General features: G+C 36.4%; 1 protein-coding gene across 1 annotated transcript in view; it reads right to left on the minus strand.

Annotated features, from left to right (window-relative positions):
- MKX (mohawk homeobox) overlaps window positions 1–22,064 on the minus strand; it is a 61,860-nt gene that overhangs the window by 30,474 nt on the left and 9,322 nt on the right. The window contains exons 3-4 of the mRNA XM_063101361.1: window positions 21,693–21,846; window positions 20,932–21,264 (exon numbers count right to left, since the gene is read on the minus strand). Coding sequence (XP_062957431.1) covers window positions 20,932–21,264; window positions 21,693–21,846 — 487 coding nt within the window. The remainder of the gene's footprint in view (window positions 1–20,931; window positions 21,265–21,692; window positions 21,847–22,064) is intronic.

Genomic DNA, 22,064 nt, shown 5'->3' on the forward strand with positions numbered 1-22,064 from the left:
CTTCAAAAGAACAGAGATGCCATAGTTTCCTATAGCATTCCTGTGAAAGCAGAGATTCCTAGAATTGTCCTGCAATGAAAAAGCTGAAGATGAGCTAGGGCTTGTTTTGTGTCCATGTACTTTGCTTCCAAATCTTCATCCCTGGTTTAAAGGAACCCCTTATTCTGGATTCAATACTAACTGGTCACAATGACTAGATTCCCCCTCTCACTACCTCATCTTAAATTTCCACAAACTCTTTTTTCCCTTTTTAGATACTTTCTTATCTAGTAATGAACCTCCCGGGGAAGATGACATGGCTTATTTGTAAGTCTCAAAGTACTCAATAAACAACGAATACTATTTTAAAGACTCACCCAGTATGACTCGACATGTAACCTACAAATTCCTTTAAGAGCCCATTAAGGCCCTAATTTGTCAATAGTTACTTCCTGGTGTTTGAAGAGCTTCTGATTCTTAGCATGCAGAACCCCAAAAAAGTCATTCTCACTTATGTTCTGATTTTTCCCTCTTCTTCCTCTAGCTCTCTCTTCTCAATCAAATCAACTCTTCACATGTCCTTTTCCATGGGTCACTATGCTTTTTTTTTTTGGATCTTTCTCTTCTAGGTGTTTTTCTTCCTATTACTCATTATTTCTTTTGTCTTTCTATCTCTGATTTAATCATTATCTCTTACATCTAGTATGCAATCATATTACACTTTGTGTTTTTGTTCTGGCTTATTCTTTCTCAAAATCAGGCCCTTTCTTTGTTTTATCAAGACAGATGTATCTGGTACATGGGCAAATATTAAGACAGTCCATCCTTCCCAAGAAAGAAATTTATATATAATTTTCCCCAAGGACCCAAATTTAAATGTTCAGTGGCGAAAATAAAGAGGTGACCCTAAGTCTTCCTATGAAGGCAGAAAGGACTTGAAGAGGCAAATCTAACCATGATAAGCTAGTTAGAGAAGACAAAATGTGTCCAAAGTTGCTCCTCAGATTTAGCATTCCGATAGTGCACCCTCCCATCGACCCAATCAATTCCTCCAATCAGTCACTCAGAGCAAGCTAAGGCTTCCAGGACTGCAGAAGGGACTCCCATGCTTGGGGGAAGCATGATGAGGCCTAATTTCCAGTTTGAGGATTGCTGCTTTTTCAACCCAACTTCAGAATTGGAAGTGGATTTAATAACATCTCTGGTCTATCCCTAACTCCATAACTCTGCCACAATTTCTTAACATTTGTGTTTACCAATGATATTTCTAAGTCACATCACTGAACTGAATAGTTTCCCTCAGAAATGATAAATTTATCACATTCATAGCATTGTTTATCAAGAAAGATGATGATATCTTTTCATGCTGCCCAATCACAGGTAAGAACAAAACTATACATGCTAGTATACCCTGGAAACAGACCTCAGGTAACAGTGCTTTGCAATCACAGACCATCACCTAGAAGGGAAGCTCCATCACTGGGAAAACAATGCATCTCTTAGAATAATGTAGTTTCACATTTGAATCAGAATGAAGAAATTCTTTTAAAAGAGTACTTTCCTAAAAATCACTATCCACTTTTTTATACCATTTTATACCATTACTTATTCCTATATCATGTTTTTCACTTTTCATTACCATACATGGATCATTGTCTATAAAGGACAAGAACAAGATAGACTGAAGCATGAACCAAAGTTGTTTTTGTTGGTTTGACCAGTTTTCTTTTTTCCTAGAAGTTTCCACATCACCCTCTGTTTCTAGACTGGCCACATGGAAGGAATGGTCACGTGCATGCACCCCACCTCCACCCCCGTCCCTGTCCCCAGCCCCCCTGGGGACCTCCACACCAGCTGTCCTGACTTGAACACAACCCTGAAGTGGTCAGGAGAGTGCTCTGTGCCTAGTCACCAACTCTTCTCCAAAGAAACCGCAATAAAGTTCTTAACTTAGACCCAAGAAGACCAGAAATCCCAGTGCTAACTTCAGTGGGGTTCTAAACCTAGAGGGGATGATATTAAGGTTTTAGGGAATCTTTGAAACCTCTAAAACTACAAACAGGTGTAAGTGAAGAAAATAAACTGCCATTTAACATTACAAATGCCTTATAAGGAAGGTAAAGGTTATGCAGCTTCTTTAGGTTTGCTTAGCATCTTGGGAGGTAGTTTGGGCATGCAAAGGCAGGCTTGGAGCAGAGTTTGGGAGCTGAGGCTGAAGACAGCTGGATTACACTATGCTGCATGAAAAGAATTTAGAGATACTGAGGCCAGTGAGGATTACAAGGTGAGTAGGAAAAGATGGAAGGGGGAAGAGTGGAGCTAGTGAGATGCCGTGAGTCTGGGGACCATGTGGGGTGGAGCAGGCAGGGAAGAGCCCCGCGTGGGGGGTGGGTAAAGGACACTTATGCACAAGGATAAGTAGTGCTCCATAGGAAGCATGGGAACTGCTGTGATGTAAGGCCCTCCTTCACTCTCTCTGAATTTTCCATCAAGTCTACTACACGCACACACCTTCTGAGAGTGGGGGTCTTCTGGTGTTTGAAGAAGGGAGCATATTTCCTATCTGAATCACCACGATGCAGAACAGGAAGCACATGTGTGGAATGGCAATTTGACGCATAAACTGAATGCACTTTGGAAAGTACACAGTGCCATATGCTTTGAAGACAGAGCCCTAAGGCATCTGCGGAAATCTTCAGAAGTGCCCGACCTTCCACAGCATGGAATAAAGCATCCAAGGAAATCCTATCTAGATCCTAAAGGATCGGAGATGCCCTTGTTGCCATCTGGGCTACACAAAAGTGTGTGTGTGTGTGTGTGTGTGTGTGTGTGTGTTTGTGTGTTCGTGTGTGTGTGTAGGTGTAGATGTTGATTTTTCTGGAGAAGGATCCAAAGCTTTTTATCAGATTTTTAAGGCAGTCCATGTACATAAGGAGCAATAGCTCCAAATAAGTTGAGTCTCTGCTTTAGAGAGTTCTACTCTGGAAGTGATTTTTTTCTTATTTTGAGTACACTTAATCAGGATGGAAACCACCATAAAATCAAATGGAAAGAGCCTAAACCAGGAGCTGAAAGATTTTTCTTTCTGGCTCTGTCATCCAGTATCTGTGCAATAGCTGGTCACTCCCTTCCACCTCACGTGAAAGCGGGGATAATTATCCTTATTTTTACCTCATAGAGTTGTAATGAGGATCAAATAAAATAACAGATGTTCACACACTTTCTACAATACACAGTGTGCAACACAACATAAGATATTATTAGATCTAATCTGGCATTAGATTTGCTAATCTAATACCAGAATAGTAAGTACAAAAAAATGACCTTAGTAAAAATATTTTTACAATTCAACCATGGATATTATTACCTTTTCTTGCCATAATAAACAACAGTGTACCGCTTTAAACGATATTTTTACTGTACATCCAACTTCTGGAGTTTCACTGTGTTCTAGGCTTACTTTATGACTTCTGTTTTGTGACTTTTCCTACCTACTGCCTTCTCCTCTGTAAATTTGTGCAAAGGCAAAAGAGGCTTCACTTGCTTTTTCTCTGTATGGTAATGGGCATGACATTTGATCTTACACAGAGATTAAGTCATTCATGAGTACAGCCCAAAGGAAGGAACAGCCCCAAAGAAACAACCAGCCTTGCTGGTTGTACAACATCCAGAAATTCACAGTCACTTCGGCTACAGTTATAATTTGTAGTCTGTTTGGCATTGAGAAATCTAACTGCAGTCTCTGTGGTTTAAATAAAATGTATCTGCAGGAGCTTGGGGCCATGTTTTAAAATGTTCCATGTTATTTTAGTTCAAGGACAAGCTTTTAAAATTAAAAGAAAACTTTGGCTTTAATTATGGATTAAAAGTGAAAGTTGTTTTAAAGGAATGCTATTGAATCCCACGGTTGGAGAGAGCATTTGAAATTAAATATATATATATTTTTTTCTCTTAAAGTAACAATCTTCATTATTATAGGAAGATTGAAAACTGAGAGTATACACTCACACATAAACACAACATTTTTGTGGTTTTCAAACTATGATAGTAACAGTTCATTCACTCAGTATTATATTTTTCAGTGATTTCAGTTACATTTTATGACCAGGATACAAACTTTTAATAGGTGTTACTGCTGACACAATGATACATCTAATAAAAGGCAGTTAATATTGTTGGTTAATCTTAAATGTAAGAAAAACCCAGTGTCTTAGCATCTAAACTTACGAAAAGCAGAAGTTGAGTGACACTGTTCATATAACAAAAGGAGTCATTCCAGGATTATTTTAAAACACCAACTGTCTGAACTGTCCTTAACAACTGACTGGATTTAAACCTTATGTTTTTGGAATGTATGTATTCTGAAAATCAATGTACCACTTTATTTCCCATGGATTTATAGAGTGAGATGAAGTAGAAGTCTTAAGTCAAATCTACAAGCAGGAGCAGTAGTGGAGGCTGAGACCTCTGGCTCCAGGCATACCCCCTTCTCCACACCCTCTGCATTTGGGGGGCCACTCTGGTCTTTGGACCACAGGAAGAGATCTAGTGCCATCTGTTATTTTCTCAATAGACTGGCTGCCCCTTTCATGGGAATAGCTTCCCCCTAAGAAAGAGGCAAGTGGGGATTATAAGGTGAGAAGGAAAGGCTGGAAGGGGGAAGAGTGGTGCTAGTGAGATGCCGTGAGTCTGGGGACCACGTGGGGTGGTCCCCCTTCTTCCACGCAACTGTTTTACCTACCTTCATTGCTTTTTTGGACTCTATAGCTCTCAGGAGAATTGTTACAGGCAGATGCTTGTCTCTCTCTGGCCACTTTATGTCCCCAAATTCCCGCTCCTTTCTACAGAGGCTCTATGCTCCCTACTGGGAATGCAAAGGCCAAAATGCGATTGGCCTGCCCTACAGAGAAGGCTTGGTCCTAATGGCTCATCTCCAGGCTCAAATGCCCACACCGGAACTCTAGAAGAAAGTATCTGCAGTAAGATGAAGGAGGGATGAAATAAATTCTAGACTGAAGGTGTTACCAAAGATGGGGGAACTACATGGCTGACCCTAATCATATGGAATGAGGAAAGGGTCAGGATGGCCCAGAGTAGCCAAGGAGTCTCTCTTAACACTCTCTCTCTCCCTTAAAGATTTATAAATTCTGTTTTCAAAAGGCGCCAGAGAGAAGGGATGGGGGCAGCTGAGAGGCAAGGAAATGGGGACCTCAGTCCGACAACCACACAGAAATGAGTTATACCAATAGCCTAAATAAGCTTGTAAGTGGGTTCTCTCCCAGTGTCACCAGGTGCCTTGGGTTGAATGTCCCCTCCCCCAAAACTTAGTCCCCACTGTTTACTATTAAGAGTGAGAAATGCTATTATGATAATTCAAAGCTGGGCCCTTAAAGAGGTGATTAGATTGTAGGACCATGCCATAGTGAATGGATTAATAATGGTGGTCAGGGGCGCAGTTCTGAGGCCTTTAAAAGAAGAGCACGAGAGCTCTCTCATGCCATTTTCTGCCATGTGAGACCCTTGGGTCACTGTCACCACCACCAAGGCCTTCACCAGCTATGTTCCCTGGACTTTGAATTTCCCAGCCTCTGAAACTATAAGCAATAAATTTCGTTTTTTTAATAAATCACCAAGTTTTAGGTATTTTATTATAAGCAACAGAAACAGACTAATGCACCAGGTAAGATCCCAGTGTGACCGACACCTGGATGTCAGTCTGGTGAGACCCTGAGCAGAAAATCCAGACATGCCAGGCCAGGCTTCTGACAGTCTTAAGTTATGAAATTTTTGGTGATTTGTTATGCAGCAATAGAAAATTAATACATATGCATAAAAACTGTTCTTTGATGTATAACTACAGTCATCAGTTTTGAACCTGTTAATTAACTAAAAAACAACATATCACATTCCTGACTGCTGCATACAAGCTGTTCACTCCTGACAAGGTATGCATCATGGTCTCAAAATGGCCTTCTGGCATTTCTCTTGCCCTCTGTTGCAGGGGCTTCAGTTAATATTTTCTTAGAATAAGTTCTTGGATATGCTGCTGCCCATTAGTATCTCCAACAGTGGGTGTACAGTATCACAGGAAAAGAAAACACTTCAAATCCCCATATTCCCAGGGAAAGTTTTGTGTGCTACAATTGTTGGCTAGAAATTACATCTGAATATTTACTGTTTATGCTTTCTGTCTGATGGCAAAATCAACTAGTTATAATATGCAAAACCCTTGACCTCATCAGAGTAATTCTAGTATTTTAAAGGATGTACCAAAGCATTGGCTATGCAATCCAGGGAAAGACCCACCCAGCATAACAGATACTGCCTAATGTAATGACAATATATTCACTGCAAGCAAAGGACTCTAGAAACGTTAGCTGCTGCAATAAAAGAGGTTGCTGCTCTTGGAAAGATCTTGAGAAAAGTGGCCTATTTTACATTCTTCACCGTATAAGCAGCACAGTTTCCACCTGTTGACAGACAGACAATGAAGCTTGTTCCTGAAGAATGAAAGAAAACTCACAGAAAAATATTCTGTGGTCAGGCCACCACTACCCAGAGAGACAGAAATATGGTAAAATATTCAGTCAGCTTAGCCACAGTCAGACAAACCAAGGGAGAATCTGAACAGGAGTGTCTTGAACAAAGACAATGCATGTTATTGTAAAAGGAGAAAAGAAAGAAGAAGGAGAGAGAGGAGGAGGAGGAAAGGAAGGGAGGGAGGGAGAAGGTATTAGGGTAAAACAAAATATTTTGACATTTTCAAAATAAATCACATGTGCAAATTTTAATATGTACTTTATTAAAAAAATGTTTGTAAAATATGATAATCCTTTCCCTCCCATGGTTCTTTTTATTTTGATGTATAATTTTAATCAACTACATTTGTAGCACTAGCTAAAAATTATTAAAGTAACCCAAATACAAAAGAGTAAAAACAATATGAAGCATATGATATTTAATGCTCCATTAATTGATAATTTAGCTTGAAGGAAAGATTGGCAAAAAGGAGTGGAATTCTTAGTTCCTTGTTTTTCCTTAATAACTCCCAACAGTATTCCCTCAAACAAAGAACTTAAGTTTTCTACTGGAAAGACAAAAAGAAAAGTTAGTTCTAGCATGCCCTGGTACAAGCTCAACTACGGGTGTAAAACAGTAACCATTTGGATTCCAGTCACATTTTGAAAGTATAGCATTTGTTAGGTGCACAACTGCCAAGTAACACTTTATTATAATATTATAATTACAGGCATTTTATTTAACTAAATTATATTTAGCTCTTTATTTCCAAGCAGTCTAGTTTAGGAAGTTTCACCTATCATCATGTGTCATGTTTATGTACATGAAACCTATTAGGAATTTTGCAAGCGTTTCCACTGATCCATTCTATATATAGTTTCTCTACTTATTTTTCTTTGATAGTCAGAATCTATACATAAGTTTGAATGTATGCAAATTCTCACTAAAAACTATCAGAAACAAAGGAAACATCTTTTATGATAAAAACATTTACTAAAAGTCTATATCACAGCATTCCGTTTTAGGATGGTACACTGAAATAAGCTTACTTTATTTACATCTCTCTCAAAATCTCATTAAAATTACAGGATGTAAATTTAAAAATAAACATATGCCTAATAGTGCTCGAAAAAAATTAAGGGTACCATTGCAAAATGAGAAAAGCTGAGAAATGCTCAAAAGATAAAATACATGCGGCATCAAGTGGGGGCAGAGAACCACAACTTAAAACAGGTGGAAGGCAAGATGGTGGCAGAGTGAGGGCTGCTTCTCCCAGCAGGACACAGAAGATATTCAAAGTCAGCAGTTCACAGTCAGAGAATATGTGGGCCATTGGTGGAATTCATGAAGGTTACCAGTTAAAGTATAGCCATCAGAAGAACTAGACTATGGCTTCCCTTCCTCCCTGAGTCTACATAGAGCTTTCTGGGTCATCTGACCCCAGGATAAAGCTGCTACAAATGTTCTTTAAACAAGTTAAGGGACCTGTCCAAAGAGGGATCCTAGCAAAGACTTTAACACCATCAAAAGGCAGGCAGTAGAGATTCAGGTGACCTCTGATCTCTACAGGGGTCATGGTTGCTATGGAAAAGGAGCAATAAGAGAAAAAGCAGACATTCTTGGAGAATAAAAACAAGATACTGAAATTAAAAGAAAAACTGCAATAGAAAAGTTGATTAATAGAATGAAAGGGGAAAAGCTAAGGTCATTAGAATTCTTTCCAATTTTCAAGATATCAGGAAGAGCTAATCCTTATTTCATTCAAATTTTTTCAGCATAGAAAAAGATGAAATACATCCTAGCTCGGCCCACAAGACTAGCATAACTCTAATGCTAAAATTGTGCAGAGAGAACATTAGAAAAAAAAGGAAATTATAGATAAATCTTGCTTGAGAATTTTGAAGCAAAATTATTTAATAAAATTTTAGTAGATTGAATCCAGAAATACATTAAAAGCAGATATACCATGATGAAATAAAATTTTTCCCAAGAATTCAAGGATGGCTAAATACTAGGACATTCACTTCTGTAAATAACTACATAAGTAGATTAAAAGAGGACAATGAGATGATGATCTTTAAAACTGCAGAAATGGCATTTTACAAATACAATAACTCATTCAGTTATGTGTGTGTTGTGGGGGGGAGGGGATCTCTTATTAAATAATCTGGGAATGGAAGGAGAAACCCTTAACTTCATAGTGATTACACCAGAAACCTTCTGCAACTATTATACTTAATGGTAAAATATAAGAAAAATTCCCTGTCATGTTTGCTACCATTGGTATTATTCTATGTTGTTTTGTAGAACCTGGATAGTATGTTGCAAAAAATGGAGGGAGGAAGGGAAAGAGAGAGGAGAATAAATACACAAAACTGTTACTACTGGAGATGATATACTTTTGTACTTTGACAATCCAACTGAATATAAGAAAAATATGCAAAATGCAACAACTTTCCTATATATCAGTGATGGCTATTATAATGTGTAATGGACAATTCATCCATAATAGAAACAATAACAACAACAAATAAAATACCTAAAATATCTAGTAATTGACTTAATGAGAAATATGCAAACCCTATATCCAGAAAACCATAAAGACTTATCAAATGTCATGAAAGATGACCAGAATAAATGGAGAAATATACCATGTTCCAAGTGGGAAGACTTGATATAAAAAGAACAAAAATATTTCCCAAACTAATATTTAAATTCAGTGAAAACCCAGATTAATTTCCAACAGGATTTTTTTTTCAATGAAGCTTGTCAAATTTATTCTACAGTACAAATGAAAAAGTAAATTCAAGGACCTAGATGAGAATTTTTTTTTTTTGTGGTAGCTGGCCAGTGTGAGGATCTGAACTCTTGACTGTGATGTTAAAGGCTGAGCTCTAACCAGATGAGCTACCAGCCAGCCCTAGATGAGAACATATTTTTAAAAATTAAAGTAGAACACCCTGCTATATGTCAAAATGCACAATAAAACTGAAGTCATGAAAAGAGTATGCTATTAATCTAATAATATTTTTAAGTGTAATGTAATACAATAGAGTATAGAAATAGACATATATTTAAAGGAAGTTAGTATACAATAAAGGTAGCATTTAAAATCAGTACGGAAAGGAGGAAATATTCAGTAAATTGTGTTGAGACAACTGGCTATCCATTTGGGAAAAAAATAGAAGTCAGATCATTATATCATAAAATTTACAAAAATAAATTGTAGGTAGATTCTAAGTATATAATACATAATCAAAATAAAGATATTAGGAAAATAATGTAGAAGCATACTTCTATAACCTTGGGATAGGTCTTCCTAAAAATGACACATGACATCGAGAACACATTGACAAATTTAACCACGTGCCATCTCTCCTCTGGGCCTCCTAACCCACCCTCAGGGCCCAACACTTTGCCTGGGGAGGGTCCTTTATCTCCCACCAGGGAGGTTTACTGTTGCCACGCTTCCCAAAATTCCTTCGAAATGTTCCTGTCCTGTTGCTCACAGCCCAAGTTCCGCTTCTAATAGAGATATCACGATACGCATGTAACTATGACTTTCTGTAAACTGTGGGCTTCCTTCTCTCCCTGTGCATTTCACAGAATCACAACTGTCAGATGTATAAACTACCTGTAGATTATTTTATCATACACCCTCATTTACAGCTAAAGGAACCAAGGCTATGGTTAATAAAGGGACTTGCCTTAAAACACCTACCCAATTTCTAGCAGATCTGGATGACGATGGAGCTCCTGATTGCTAAGTCACTCACTGCTCTGTTCTTTCCACATTATAACTTTCTGTGGCCTAATCTACAGATGGGTAATTTCATGCCAGGTAAGGAGGCTGACTGGAGAGAAAATGTGGGCCTAGCAAAGTCATTTTCCAAAGTACAGTTGAAGCAGCAGGAATTTAACTATAGTCAAAATGTAGATTAAACCTGCATTGCTTCAACTGAGCCTCTACGCAGACCTTTATACTATCACTTTAATGAAGGCAGCTGAAGTTAAACAGAGCTAATTCTGATCATGTTCCTCTATGGCTCTTCAAGGAACTTCCTATTAGCATTTCACCTAGACTGTGTGTGTTAGGGGGTGAGGATTAGGAATGGAATTTGGGGGTTGGTAATATGTCATGAAATCATAAAGTTGAGCTTTTTTATATTTTCCTAATGAGAGGAAAGTTATTGTAACTATAAACTAAATTTTACTGCTTCAATCATAGTAACTGTGAAATAGTCCTCAAACACCTTTCAAGATAGTTGAGAATTACTATTCCAGACGATTTATGTTTATACTTTTCCAAGCACGCTTTAAGAAAAAAATATATACATTAAAAATATCTTCTGAAAGCAAAAAGCACACAGGTTAGATAAGCTGGAGGACCCACGGGTTACTGAGTAAATCTAAATCGATGCCATGTTTCTGAAAAGGTCTAAAATAAAGAACCCAGGAGACACACAATAAAAACTGAAACAAGACCAATTGCACTACTGACAAGGTTGTGAAAAAACTCCTTGATCCAGTTGGATAGATTTAGAAACTCAGAAGAGAATTATAGGAGAGAGAGAAAAAAAAAAATACAGCAAGAATAGATGCAATCAAAACAATGAGAAGAGAAAATGGAAAACAATGTCAGTCAACTTCAGTTGCAAACTAGTGAAGACTGTATGGGTCCACAAGCAGCCACAGTATTGCAACCATCCAGCTTTGTGCTAGGCTAAGACATCACAGCAAAGGCACTTGGCACCAAACAACTTCTGGCCAGGGATTTTACATTTAGAAATGTAAGACTCAGTAACATTTAAGGAATTTTCATTCTTGCCAGATAGCCATCCTCTTGCCTTGAAGCCATGTGACAAATGATCCCGAATACCATTTTGCCTTTTTATGCATCTGTTGTCTAAATCAGTGTAGAAACTGGAAGGAGACTCTGAATTTTGGCCCTTAGCAAAAGGGTACATTTTAGTGTCATAATGACAGTCTTGGCAGAACAGGACATTCTTACTTGAAATGTCTCTGCCATACTGAGAGATTTGTCCACCATAACCTGAGTCTGGCTCAACTGAAGGCACTATCAGTTCTTAATCCACAGGCAACTATTTGAGAACTTACAGAGCAAACTGTTTCTTGGAAATCTCACTTTATGAATGGTTGTCTCTGACCACCTTTCAGTGTTTTAAGAGGTTTCATTTTCATTTGAGTTCTTTGTTTTTCCATTTTAATTTTATATTAACAAAATACTCCTCTATAAATCACTATTGCAAAAAGTTTTGTTCTCTTTATTTAAATGAAAGTTGATCAAAGGCAAAATTTGTTTTGTGTTATATATGTGTGTGTACACATATATATTAGTGTGTGTGTGTGTGTGTGTGTGTGTGTATATATAATACTACCAAAAAAGAGAGCACACTTTTTCTGTCAAAGATGTGCATCTTAATCACTGTATCAAAGATGTTCTAAAGAACTGAAGTCAGTGGGCAAGAGGCAGTTTTTAACCCCATCTGCAGTCCAGCGATTCTGGAGATGTGCTTAGTAGCATCAAAGCTGCAGTGGCCATCACTGACGCGCTGCCCAAATCAGTGAGACAGTGAAGCGTAAACTTCAATTTTGTTTTTTTTAGATGCCTGACCGGAGGAAGTGCTAAGAGTGAATTCCACCCCGTAGCGCGTCAGGTATCTTGTACAGTACCATCCTACTGGGCTGGGAAAAATAGTTCATGACTCATTTTTCTGACCAGGAAGACTCAAAACTGTTGGAAGTGGATGCGCGATGATGCTACATAAAGCTGAGACTAATCTATCTCCCCCAAACCACTTCCCAATTGGATCGTTATTATCACTCAGATTGTTTCTGACCACTCCCTGGTAATGACTTCAATGTCTCCATCATATGCACAAGGCACAGGGAAGATACCATGGGTCATTCGCAAAAGTTACTCTGCATATCCAACTATGTTCAATTCCAACTGCTACTACTACTATTAACACACACACACACACACACACACACACACACACACACACACACACACACACACACACACACACACGTGCACACAGCACAGAGACCTTTGGCTCCCAGTATTAACTATTAGGGATCTTCTGTGAACCATTCTTATTTCCCTTAATACCCAAAGGATGGTCCCTAGGTCCTGTATGGCTACTACAACCAGCAATTTATAATATCAACTTGTGTAAAGACTTTTACATTGTAGCCATTAAAACAGAAATTTTTAGAAATGCACATACACCTACCGCAAGTTCTCAAAAGTTCAACACTAATGATTGTAAGTAAAAGTCAATTTAAGTACCTAGAATTGCCAAAAGCAATTGGACTTACTGTACCAAAGATCAGGATCACATCTCCAAGCAAGGGAGCAACTCAGAAGCAAAAAGTGAATACTTTCAGCACCTAGTGTAGTGCCTAAAGCAATTTCCTAATCTGAAAAATAAAGGATTGAATTGAAAGATCCTTTAAAAGTTGACTGCTGGATTTTCAATAATCCCTGAGTATTATTTAACCTCTTTAGTACAATGAAACTGAGAGAAGTTGGGTAACAAAGCTGTCAGAGAGGAAAGGGACAAAAGGCTCATTATAACACAGCTGTTATGTAAACATGCCATCCTTCATTTAAATTGAAACTGAGAAAAAATCCAAAATTTGTGAAGGAAATTGGGCAAAGTGAAAAAGTTTATTATTACTTTTTTTCTGCTTCCTCAAAACTCACCATTATAAATGATATCACTCATAACAGAAAACAAGAACATAAGTTTCCAAAATTTAAAAGTACCAAAATCCTGAACTGGAAGAAAACACATATTTATACTGAGTAAAAATTCTGCTACATCAACAAGACAAATTTTGCCATAGAAAAATATCTGTTTAATTTTAGAAACAAAGTAGGGAGGCAGAAGGGAAAAACTAACTACAACTAACTGGGGGGGGAAGGAAGAAAGAAAAAAAGAAACCACTTCCATATTCATTAAATAGAACCCTTGTTATTTTCACAGACAATAAAAACTTTTTGACATCCTTTTTGGTCTCAGGCTACAGAGGTGTCAATGGATCTTATTTGGTCTTGTTAGTGTGTAAAGAGTTTACAAACCTAACTAAATTTAGAATTAGTGGAGTTATGCACTTATATTCCTTATATATAGGACAAGGAAAAAAAGACCTTTTTATGCCAGCTTTGAGTTTGGCTTGAATTTTTATGACTTATTTAGAGGCCCTAGGGAATGAAAAAAGTCTCTTAATGGAAATACTGACACCGTCTTAAATATGGTGACATGAACAAGCACTTCTATGATACTACACCAGGATGTGACTGACCGATTGTAGCAAATCTGAAATGTATTACGTATCAGAAAATCAATTACAATTAATTTGCTGATAGATACCAGTAGAATGGTAATGCCAAAATATAGAGAATGTCTCTGCAGAAACAAAATTTCATGCTGGTAAAGTTGTTTTTAACAGAAAAATACGTCAAATGTATGGAATCTTTACTCTTACACCTGGAGGAGAGAGAAAATGTAAAATTTCTGCCTGGATTTTCTCCTATTCTGACATGTGATTAAAAATAGTCATTCTTAAAAAGTCAGCATTTTCTTCAACCCTGAGAGTGGATGCAGCAGAAGAGTATGAAGGAGTGGGTCTAAATCTGTGCTTTGTTTCTTAAGTCTCATTTACAAGGTTATGTACTAGGTAGAGATAAACATTAAAATATCATTACTGAGTCAAGTCAAATTTCTAAAAGCTCTATTTGTTTTTATTTGTCTATCTGTTATATTTTTAATTCTTTGGTGGATTTTCTTTAAACTAGCTAACCTCTCCCATTTATCATCCTTGAATTTCCCTGGAAGTCACTCTTTTACTTGAAAATCGATTTAGTTTCATTTTATACTTTCTAAGTTTTTATTTAGAATCTCTTAAAAGTTTCATTGTTTTATGCTTCATTTTGTTTTTTCCTTTTTTTCCCTATTTTACATTTTACTTAAAATTTTTTTTTTTACCAATTTAAACTTATTCAGTTCCCTTTTCTTTCTCTTGTCATGTTCACAGATCCAGATCAACACATACATATGTAAATTCAATGTCTTGTATGATTTAAGGAGCAGACAGACTAAATCATTAAAACACTAACTCATTCATTTAAGAAACACTTATAGAGCAAATATGTGAAAAACACTGTACTAAGTGCTAGGGGGATTATAAAAATTAATGTAACACAACTTCAGGGCCTCAAGTAGCTTTAAATACATACAAGGAAGTGAGGATTTGTACCAAAGGAAGAGACGGAATGCGGCTGCATTTCAGAAAACAGTTTGTCTACAGTCAGACAAATATAAAATCATTGTCGCTATCTTTCTTAGGTAACACAATGGAAAAGGACAAAATGTCAGGCTCAAACACAGCTCTAAAAATCTGTACACTTTTTAAATTAAGATGCCTCATACTTTCGATTTGTTTGTAAGCCATGTTGTTGTATGGGCTGCGGGTCTCAGCATCTATGTACGTTTAGACTTTGTTTTGGCTCTCCCAGGATACCAAATAGCAAAGAAAAGTGAACAAAAAGCCATCCGTGAAGGAGACAGCAAAGGGCTCTTGCTGCCAATATTTGTTCTCTCTTTCTTTTTTTGTCTGCCATTAATCTCTCAGTTCTTCACAAGGAGTGTAACACTGGTGCAATTTCATTTAAATTTTGCAAGTAAATCCACAAAGAAAATGTAATTTTCAAAAATCAAATTAATTTGAATTTCAGAAATAATACATGTAAATGTGTTTTTCCATCATCATCACTGATAAATATTAAGAATCTATGGTGTTCAGAATAGTGCTTAAGTTTTTATAATTCTATAGTCACTCCACCATATCCAAATCCTTTGGGTCAGGATTTGTATAAATCTCATTTAAAAGTTTACTCCTTTGAAATAAGTAATTAGGAAAGTTCTCTTTTAAAAAAGCTCTCAGAAAGACATTGTTCTTTATTCAAAGGAGTTAGGGGCAAGTTTAGGATTGCGGTTAACCCTAACATTGCACTAGAAGGATGGAGCTTAGGGAACAGAAAGCACATCCCAAAAGCTGTGTTTAGTATCATGTTCAGGAGAGCAGAAAATTCTGTATTTTTAAAATTGCTACTTAAATTTCTGCTATCTGGAAATTTCACTTATGTGGAATACCTCATTCTCAGATGGCTTTTCATAGGTGAGGGACAAGACAAGAAATTGGACAACTTTTCAAGTATCCTTTAAATGTCAGTAGCTGGGCTGGTGATAGAAGGGTTTATTATTCTCAGCTGGAGTACATCAACAGTCATTTGCATGCCAGGAAAAGAATGTCTGGAATAACCCAAAACGGCAAAGCTTAATTCTTTCACTAAAAACAAGAAAGTGACAGCACAAAAAGGGAACTAAAATAAAAGTTTTAAGAAAGTATCCAAAGTAGACTTAATGGTCAAAAAAATCCCAAAAGAAGCCTAGCAGAGACACAGACACACTCACATACTGTCGTTAACAGATAGATGGCTACTGAAGTAACCCCCTCTTGACTGCCATAAAACTTTCTTTAAGCTCCTCCTAAATACAAAACCTGAAATTCATCAAACAGATAAATTAGGGGTGATTATTCACCATTCAAAAAGATCAGCCAAAACATCTTTTTAAATCTTTCTTGTGGTTCATTTCAATTTGGTTTCACTGATGAGCGGCCCAGCACAAAACACAGGACTCAAGTCTGCCTAACACAGGGCTCTTAATAGAGACTTTTGAACGTGGAATGAAGACGCGCGTAGGAACACCTCACTCACTGTGTCCCACAAGAGTACTGATTACATCAGTTGTTTAGAACTGAGAGTGCATTTCTCCACATAAACTAAGCTGTAAATGAAGGTAAATCCCAGGCTGATCAATGGTTTATTGAACTCATGAGCCTACCTGGATTTTTACTTCCGATCCCAGCTTAAATCCTAAAGTACACAAGTGTGCAGAAGAGAGAGAAAAAAGAAAAAAGAACTTCTCCCCTTGAGGGTCATCAATAGCCAAGAAAAAAGCTTTGGAAATGGTAGTTGGCCTTTGTCATCCTCCCAGACTCTACTTCCTAGTTCCTCTTTCCTTAGTAACCAAATGCCTTGTTCTCTCATTCTAGTCCAACTCCCCAACCATGGCAGGCCATCCAAATGGGTCCGACCTCCCAAAGTGTCCCATGCACCACTTTTTTTTCTCAATTAAAATCTCCACTTCTTCAGGGATACTCACCTCAGCCAAGTGGAGGGAAGCTAGCTAATCTGATAAATTCACACTAACAGAAAAGAGTGCTCTCCGCCTAGATGTTTTGGCTACAACAGATGTGTCTAATTAAGAGGGATTTTAGACAGTTTAACAAGATGAAGTTTAGACATTCAGCCTCTTGGGAGCAGGTTAAATTTATGAATTATATACTTACTGGCAGAGCAGAGAGGCTCAGAGAGTAACCTTTCAAATGCACTAGCCACTTACTAGTTGTTCATTTGTGAGCTGTGAAAAGAAAACATGCAATAGGGACTTGTCCTCAAACTGAGCAAAAGAAGAGGGGAAGTTCCCATGTTTTATTTTAAGACTTGCCTGATTTCCCCCTTATCTGTACTCTTCTTAGAAACTTCTTTTCCCTCCTTCAGCAGAGAAGGAAATTAATAGGCTTGGTTTTGAGGGTAAAGTCAAACTCTAATCCAAGTTAGAAAAGGTTCTAGTGAGGACTCACTCTGTAAAGTGGCAGAGATGGTCCCATCTAGGGAATATGAGCATTGATTCGATAGGAACAGGGGTGAATATCATGGCTAGAGTCCTTATCCTGACACCTCAGAGGGCAGACCCACCTAGGGGACAGAGGCCTGGATGTCACTTTTTAATGAGAATTCACTCCAACAAACATCTGAAAATACCATGCATTAACTTAACATGATGAAAATGGATTATTATTTTAATTTAGATGACTTAATTCAGCAGATGACCCCGAGTGACTAAATTTCCTTTAAGTATTACCTAATTGTATTTAGAAGCAATGATCTTAATGATTCTAATCAAATGTAATGTTATAACTACTGCTGTCAGGAATGTTTCAACCAATATTTATTAAGAGACTACTATGCCCCTGGCATGATACCAAAGACTATGGATTACAGAGAAATAATGTCAACATAAAATCAATAAAAATATGTTTGCATTTGCTTTGATGGTTTCTAGTAATATATTCAGTTAAGATCACTACTTTATAATCCACAAGGCTTCTATCTCCCAGAATTTAATAAGTGAAACAAAATTCAACGATATGTTATCCTTCCAAACACCAACTTTCATTTGGGTTTTTGATTCCATATATTTAATGAAATGCAACATAAGACAGCAATCCTTTTACAAAAATGGGTGGATAAACGGATAAAATTTCTTAGTAGAGACAAACCGATAAATTGTGTTTAAAGGCATATGTGAAAAAAAAAATTGAAATTTAAAAGTCTTTGTACTACTGTAGCATTTGGGGGGAGGGGATGTTAATAGCAGACTTAGAAAATTTCTATATAGGTGAGGAAAGAAAGATATAACCAGAAGGAATTGAAGGAATTCAGAATAAGGCTGTATGCCAGAGAAAACCATAGCACTTGCTCAGAAACTATTTCTTGAAATCCCCTGATCTATTTATACACTCATGGTAACCCAGTTACAATTACAGCAACACTGTCACTCAGTTCCCACACAAGACAGATATTTATTGTTTTGATCTGAAACCTACCAGATCAGTCTTAGGTCACCAGTTTTTCTTAATTCTCCATCCATCAAAACAAAAAATTTAGTCTGTTCTTTTTAAGTTTATACACATGCATGAAAATCCAGAAGTTTCCGTGTCTAGGTTGCTTTCTCATTGCTTGCATAACTAAAAATAGGCTTTTATTTAAAAATAGAAGTTGGCAAATAACTAGTCCATAATATGGACCGAGTGCATCTGGAATGCTTTCATAAAAATAAACAGCCGAGATATTTAACTTTGAAAAGCATCAACAATACAGGCACGCTATTCTGACTTTGTATTTTGTCACCTTTGAAAAGAGCATGCATTTTCAGAAGACTCACCACACTGGGTAAATTTCATAGGCATATGACCTTGTTTTTACTGGGCAAAAAGAAATTTATAAGAAAAAACTATTTTTAAACAACAGATTACAAATTACCAATTACCCTGCCTCATTAAAATTAAATTCATTTTTTCCAAAAATCTTTCCTGTTTTTGTCTAAGCACATTTGTATGAGGGGTCCTCAAACAGTTCATGGAAAGATTCGTATTACCTTCTAATTCCATTTTTTCATGAACTTTTTGATGTATTCAGTGTTTTCACAATTTTGAATTATTTTTCTCTTAATATTACATTAAAAATATTTCTCATGTTGTTTCATAGTATCAGTATCATAAATAAATATTTTGACTTTTTATGCTATCTTAATCTGGTTTGGGATTAGGATAACATCTATATTTTCAAAAACTGAGATACTTCTTATATTTTTATATGTTCCAGAAAAATGTATAAAACATGCAAATTAATTATTTCTTCAAAGTTTAGGGAAAAAAACACCAACAGATCTATCAAGTCAAGTGTTTTGAGAACTTGGTTTACTAAAAACTTTAATTTTTCTTGAGTTATTGGTGATTGAAAACTTTTCTTATTTATGAATTTATAATTTAATTTGTGTCAATAATACTAAATCATTTCATACACACATTTACACATAGTATATAGTCAAACTACGTATAGTACTTCATCATAATTTAAAAAAATCTTTCTTGCTTAATAACTATGTATTGGTTGTTATATCTCTTGTCATTTGCAACTTTAATTCGTGTCAATTTTTGCTGGTTTTATTATTGCTTTCAAAGAGTCAACTGTTGATTAACTTATCTATTTTTCAGCTTTTTATTTTATCTGTTTTTTGTTATATTATTACTCTTTTTTCAATTATCTGTATTTGAATGACTTTGTTTTCCTTCCTCTGAAAATAAACATTCATAAAGCTCTGAATTACCTCCAAGTTTTGCTCTGGTAACATTAGTTAGATGTTAACGTGTAGTTTCTTCATTTTCATTATTAGCTAAATAGCCTTTTACTTTTTCTTTTGCCTAGATCCAATTATTACTTATAAGATTATTTTTGTATTTTTGAGATTCAAAGTTGTCTTTATTGTTGGAGTTGAAGATGCCAACAGAAAATAAGATTAAGTCTTTAAAAACCTACTGAAATTTTCTCTGATTCCTCATAGATCATATATCTTGTACACATTTGTAGATACTTGAAAATCAGATTTATGGCTAAATAATCTGAAAGGCATATTTAACAGACCAAATTTAGCTTACTTTATAAAGCCCTATTGTCCATATTTCAAGCTCCTCAATATGGTGAGGATTAAACGTAGTAACATTCATATAGTATTTATCATAGGGCCTAGCATATCATAACTATTCAATAAATGACTGGTGGTAATAGGGATAATGATAACAGTAATAGTAGACTAGTAGTAGTGACATTCCTCCTATCTCTTGTGCAGGCTCAGCTGCACTATTAATGTAGAGAAGAGTAACTACTATGTGTTCTTGGTCTGGGCTTTCTTCACTGTGACATGTGTGACTGGACTAGATGCTTTCTAAAGTTATTTCCAGCTCTAACATTATAAATCTCATTTGTTCGCATTTTCAAGACCCAGACTCTCTATATACCAGATGCAGGTCATGCATACGCCTTGATCCAAAGCAACCTGCTCAAACACTCCTTAAGGTCAAATCTCTCTGGGAACTGAAGTCAAGATAGAAAATTTTACCAAACCTGCTACTCCATCTGAAAGTTTTGGACAGGTAGAAATTGAATCATTATTTCTGGAATAAAAGTAAAATTTCCAAAGCTATTTATCAGCCCTACTTATGCTTTCCAGGAATGAAAGAAAAATTTCCAAAGCAACTGAAGCCAGATCTATACTTTTCTTTCACAAAAGCTCAGCACGCATGTTAATTTGTGTTCATTTCCTATCACTATTAGCAATCAAAGCATTTAAGAGAAAAGATGGAATACGAAGTATTCATATGACTGGCTACAATCCAGCACTTTCCTCCATTTTATTATTCATAAAGGCCAATATATCCTTCCTCTAAACACTTTTACCATTAAGATTAAAATGATCATTAAGCATGAAAATTCTTAACATTAATGAAATTGGAAATTTCTCAGTATTTGTAAGACCATCACCTACCAACAAATGTATCAATTGGCAATTAAGAACAAAATGAAAGTTTTAACAAACTGAAATTTGGGCAACATAAGAGTAATAAGATAACTGTCAAAATAAACCCTTCTGCTGCAGTTTTAATTTTGTCTTAAACACAGTGTCACAGTAATTACTACAAAAAGCACAGGCTTACCTGTGCGATAGACAAAGTTGCCTTCGGTTTCTGATGACGATGGAGACACCAATTCTTCCTCAAATTCGTTGGAGCTAAAAGATCCCGAATGGTTTCTTTGCCTTGTTTTTCCCATCATGGCAGTGTTTGTGGCCATGACATGTCTCAAAGAGTCGTTAAGGTAACGGTTCAACAAGCTGCTCTTGTATTTTGGGGGTGACACGTAGTCCTCACTGGCCCGTGACTCTGGCCTCACTCCAGCTTTTATTACCGAGCTCTCACTTTTAATCACAGGATGAACTGGAGTATTATAGCCCCCTTCATTCATGTGGTTTCTTGGAGGATTTTCTCCATCTAAGAGGGAAAAATATCACTAAGTAGTATTTATACATACTTTCCCCCCAAGCACCCAATAGTTATTATTTAATCACTAAATATATAGATAAAGAAGGTATTTAAAGTGTATAAAATTATCTTTGATATTCAAGATTACTTTTTAGGCAAAAGGAAGCAGGGATTTATCTAATTTCTTCCTATGGTATTTTAATTTTAATGAATTTCACAGAAAATGTAATTCTGACACACGATAACCTATAAACAAGAGGAAAAGGCCATAATTCTGCTGGTCAATTACAGGATGGTAAAAATGAAGTTACCTCGTGCAATAAAAAAGAGCCATCATGGCACCACCATGTTTTGTGGGACATAACTTAAAAATAGCAATTGTGGTGAACTTATTACACAGGCAAAGCAAAGAAAGCAGAATAAAGATATGAACAAACCTTCGGAACACGAATCGTCACTGCTTACACTAAGGCGCTCAGCATTTCCTTGCACATACTTGTTGTATAGTTTTATTCTTAAAGCCCAGCTTAAATCTGGCTGTCGAACAGTGTTCTTAAGCCGACGTCTTGCGTTAGCAAACCAATTTGACACCTAAAACAGTATTATTTTTCAATTAACAAAACATAAAAACATTACCGATCATGCAATTACTTTCTCATAAAGGATCTAGCCTCTTTCAGCATTTCTGATCATTAAATATCCTCAGGACACAAGAGTACTGGACATTCATATCCATTCATTCATTCAACAAAATGCTGAGCACTTACTACAGAAATCGAGCATTTACTGTATCCTGGGAATAAGAAAAA

Source organism: Cynocephalus volans, chromosome 6, assembly GCF_027409185.1.
Source record: "Cynocephalus volans isolate mCynVol1 chromosome 6, mCynVol1.pri, whole genome shotgun sequence".
NCBI classification, from domain to species: domain Eukaryota; kingdom Metazoa; phylum Chordata; class Mammalia; order Dermoptera; family Cynocephalidae; genus Cynocephalus; species Cynocephalus volans.